Raw genomic sequence first — 4627 nt, 5'->3', positions numbered from 1 at the left:
TTCGGCTAATCTCGATTCTCCGTGCTCTCGAAGCAAGAGGTCACGTTTTGGGCCGCCACTGCTGGCTGCATGAAGCGTTCGCTTGCCAAGGCTGGCTGCGTGACGTATAATGCTCCCTCCTATATTTTTCTTCCTCCATGGTTACTGTATATGCTCCCTACGGGAGCAGAGTTGCGCATAGGTCCACCATTTTGCCCGCTGACGCATCCGTGTTAAGCAGAAAAACCACTCCTCATGAATGCAGGACAAGGCGCGGCTCAGCTGCCGCGTGTGCACCGTGCGCCAGTGCTTGCTCCTTGATTCAGCGAAGACCAGGTGGCGTGTCGGGCGGCTGCGCACGGAGGCTCGCGACGATGGTGGCGCGGCGGGCTGCAGTACAGGCCATATAAACTCTATGGGGCAAGTGCAGCCGAGTAGCTGGCTTTCCGTAAAAAGAATGCTTTTTGCGGATGTGACAAGATTTGACGAATAGGGGCGCGAGCGGCGCGTGCAATCTAGGGAGCCTACATAAAAAAAAAACAAAAAAAAAACAGCGATTGCATGTAGGCTCCCTAGTTCAATCAGATGCGCAATTCAGCTCCCCAAGGGGAGCATATACAGTAACTCTATTTTGACTCTGAGACATTCAAATTTTGAGCGGGGCGTCGCCCGCTTGGCTTATCTTGGTTAAGCTTCCAGTGCGCTAACGGAGATAAAGAGAGAGAGAGAGAAATCCGCGTATCGGTCCTGTAACTATCGATAACTCCCGTAACTGTAACTCCCGATAAACAAATGCTACCGTTTTTCACACCGCACCCTGCTCTAAAGGCGTACGCGAGTGTAAGACATAGATTCTGGTCGGTAGACAATTTAATCTTTAGCGGTTTACGAAGCATGCAGAAAAAAGCGTGTATAACCAAGTACCCTGACATTCACATCAAAATAATGCCACAACTTCGTGCGCTCGCTTTCTGATTGCAACCAAAGGTGTTATCCACTTAATCGGAGACATTCAGCAGAAGCTGATAGTCAAACATATGCTCGCAGAATGTTTTCATTGCCGCATTACAAGAAATGCTGACAGAGGGCACACAAGAGCGCACTGTGCGAGTGACTGTGAAAGGATTATTTTGCGGCCGCCCGTCAATTACGTGGTCTACACTGTCGCGCTAATATGCGCCCCTGGTGATTTCGTATCGTGAAGTGTCGTCGCAATGCACATTAGGCTAGGCCCGTATGAAGAAGCCACAGTGCTGCAAGAGCAGTTGGACACTTTCGACCGGATAGAAATCGTGCACGAGCTGGAGCTCACAAACTGCGTGGTGGCGGACCCGGACGACCTTTGCCGGTGCATAATACGCTGCACGCAGCTGCGCAAGCTTTGCTGCCTCTCGTGCGGGATAAGGGCGAGCGACCTCGTACGCTTCATTCTACCGAAGCTCGCGCACTTGAGCCATCTTGAGTGCACGCTAGACGAAAGTGCGGACAACGACGAGGCTTGGAGGGTTCGCGACGCGGTCCAGCACTCTGTCGGTTTCGCCAGGACACTTCATCACCTGTACATCGAAGTTGCGGACCTACTTCGCTTCCGAGTCCTCACCGACATAATGAAGATATGCCCGAGTGTGATTGACCTACACGTCCACATTCTGCGCGGGGAACTGAGTGCGGCGGTTGCCAGGATGGAAAGTTTATGGTGCCATATTCGAAGGACGGAATGCTACAAGATCACATCTGAAGTGCCGCCAAGGGTGCAGCGCGAACCCTATACCGAGAGGCCATTGGAGGATCTCCACTTCCGTGACTGCGCCAACGTCTGCGGCAACTTGCTTTTTCGTCGACATCCGCCCTACAGAAACTGCACTCGCTTACGAGATCTCGCGGTTTGTACCGAACCGCTGCACCCCACGGATCCTGTGATCGTGGTGATCAATAACGACGATACGACGCCCGTGCAAATGCAAATACGCGATGCGGGGCTGCGGAACCGCTGGTGTGACGTACGCAGCCTGTGTCTGGTCCTTGTAGGGGAAGACGTTCCTCACATGGAATTTGCACGCGCCGGCGGTGACTTCCATAGCGGACTTGTGACCTTCTTCGGGTATTTCAAGAGTGGGCCCGGCGGCATTAATCACCTGAAGGAATTGAACATGAGCTCGTTCCACTTCGAAGACGAAACAGATTTCACGCAAGTACTGAGCGAAGCCGGGCTGACGACGCTTACGGCGCTGTGTGTCACACCGTGCGGCATTTGGCACGAAGGGGCGCTGGAACGGCTGGCAACCACTTGCATCGAGCTGGACGACCTCGACGTCCGTGCCTACAATGATTCTCGGATGTGCTTACGCTGTTGGCAGCCCCTAGACCTAAGTCCCGCGGCCGCCATACAATTGAGCCTGAACAGAGGTCGGCTCACGTTTTGTAACGTGGTGGATTTTGCTTCGCTGGATTTCCTGAGATACTGCCCTAGAATTTCCGAGCTTCGCATGGCTGGCATGTGTCGTGATCCGATGACACGCATAAAGATCCTGGCTGATAAGTTAGATCAAAATGTGTTGCTGCGCTGCCTCGTTCTCAGTTTCGACGGCATGCTCTTCGACGAGGACATGTGTGAGGTATGCAGTCTACAATTACACCATTGTTACCCGACGACAGCTACTTGCGCTGCCTTACGGCTTAGTCGCGCCAGGAGAGTGTATAAGTGGGGGTGATGAATTTGGTGCATTAATGTTCACGAGGGATGCGCTGACTTTGATAAACGGATCATCGAATGCGTATTTAAATAAATTAACGACGCTTAATGGTCGAATGAAAGATTTGAGTAATTTTAACGTTGGCCTCTTCAGGTGAACGTTAAATCAATCTGCTGATGTAATTTCCACACTAAAACTCCCTGTCCTTTCCTGAGCTGATGTGCGCGGTTCTGTTCGCGTATATATCGATATACCGTCGTGTTTTCTTTGTACCAAAAACACATTGGATTCTGCTATAGTGAAAAAGGGAAAAAAGTGTTAGCGTTATCTTTAATGTCTTGGCCGAGATTAAATCAAATACGAAGCTCTCTGCAAGACTTGGTACCTTTTCTGTTGTGGTAATGTTAACTCTGTCTTTCCTTTCTTTCTTTTTTTTCTCGTTCAAAGAGCTTGGAAAAGCTCGAATGTCTGCGGTTCCTGTGCCTGCAAACGGCAATTCGGCACGACATATCCGCCGTACGGAGCTTCATTGAAAGGGTGACGTCGGACCACCCGTTGACGCTTGAAATAGTACACCTGCATTTCACGGACAACGAAATGGGCTACCCGCAGCGATACACGTGGGTGCGCGGGCCCGAGTCAGTCGAGCAACTTCGTCTGGGTGACGAGGCGCCTTCACCGGATCCGCAAGAGCAGCAAGGCCGCGTGTTTACCGACAGACCATGCGTGATTTGTTCGACGGCGGCTTTCATCGGGCTCGTGAAACCCCACAACCGAGGCTCCAGGACGCAAGTGTAGGCTGTCTCGCGGCGTTTCAGCAATGCTATGGGCACTTTCACCTGGTAGTATCACTTTTGCGTACAATAAACCGCTAAATTCCTTTCTAACCAAGTTTTTAAAGCGAAACCTTATATTCGAACCCTCCGAGCCATTGCTGATAAGCCGCTGCAGCTGTTATCGTGCCGAATAGCTATTTAATCACACAGGATTGCACGCATATAATCAACAGGTTTACATGTAGTTCCATCTATACTATTCCTACAGATGTACCGGCTGCCAGCTATGTTCTGCAGGAAATTACAGCTAAACGACAAGCAGTGCGTAAACATCGTGACTAGAACAATAAAGGCGAGCTATTACAGAGCAAAGTGACGTCCACTTTCTGCGAGCTGTCTTTATAGATTAGTTTAGTGCCGTAATTAGTGCTGCACCAAATAGCCATATACTTAAACTTGCCGCGCATGGAAGCATGCGAAATTAATGGAATTTCTACGTGAGCAGTGTGGTGCGCACCTATTATATATATTAAAAAATGGTACATAACCGAAGTTAACATCGAAAAAAACACAAGGTCCTCGGGGGCGCATTAGTGTATACCATGTGGTTTGTTATTTAGACTGCACTGACTCCGGAATTCGTCCGTACCTTCCGTTTCGTCCGTTAAGTAAAGCCACACTCCCGATTTTGGTTCAAGGCCACGACGTTCGGACAAGTGTATCTGGGTTGAATTTCGGTATTTCGGCGCCAATAACGCCTTCTTATTGCTCCGCACATGGCTCTTCGCTAACTTGCAGTATATGGTTCGTTGCAAGCTTGATTTTGACACCTTTCGTATTGCCCTAGCTACGTGCACTAGGACGACTGAAATCGTCTTATTTCGACGTAAGTAGACAGAAGTTGGCCGCCGGATACCCAGATCTAAGTCTATCTGAAGTCGCCATAGACCTTATCTTCAATATACGCCTTCAAGTGCACAACTCTTTTATTAAGCTGCACCTCTCTGTGACTTCTTTCATGGGGTTTGACGGGTATGCTCTGCCATTTTCTTGTCGAGTAAAGTGATCCAATCCCGGGGACGCTGTAATCCGTCACGCAGGAGGGGGGCTCCATGTCCTCTCGACTTGCCTGGCAGGCATGTAATTACTATGCTGCAAAAGGTCATGCATAAAATAAAC

General features: G+C 50.0%; 1 protein-coding gene across 1 annotated transcript; it reads left to right on the top strand.

Moving 5' to 3' along the window:
* Positions 1 to 1164: 1164 nt before the first annotated feature.
* Positions 1165 to 3607, top strand: LOC125946388 (uncharacterized). Its single transcript, XM_049669379.1, has 2 exons — positions 1165 to 2594; positions 3120 to 3607. The coding sequence occupies exons 1-2, from the start codon at positions 1194 to 1196 to the stop codon at positions 3468 to 3470; spliced, it is 1752 nt and encodes a 583-aa protein (XP_049525336.1). The 5' UTR covers positions 1165 to 1193; the 3' UTR covers positions 3471 to 3607.
* Positions 3608 to 4627: the final 1020 nt, after the last annotated feature.

The sequence above is a fragment of the Dermacentor silvarum genome, chromosome 6, assembly GCF_013339745.2.
Source record: "Dermacentor silvarum isolate Dsil-2018 chromosome 6, BIME_Dsil_1.4, whole genome shotgun sequence".
Classification (NCBI taxonomy): Eukaryota; Metazoa; Arthropoda; class Arachnida; order Ixodida; family Ixodidae; genus Dermacentor; species Dermacentor silvarum.
This window is presented reverse-complemented; position numbering and strand designations above follow the sequence as displayed.

Bases quoted from the DNA above. Each gene is read 5' to 3' on its own strand.
- LOC125946388 (XM_049669379.1), top strand. From the start codon at position 1,194: ATGCACATTAGGCTAGGCCCGTATGAAGAAGCCACAGTGCTGCAAGAG. The intron at 2,595-3,119 runs GTATGCAGTCTA...TCTCGTTCAAAG, and splicing joins TCGACGAGGACATGTGTGAG to AGCTTGGAAAAGCTCGAATG.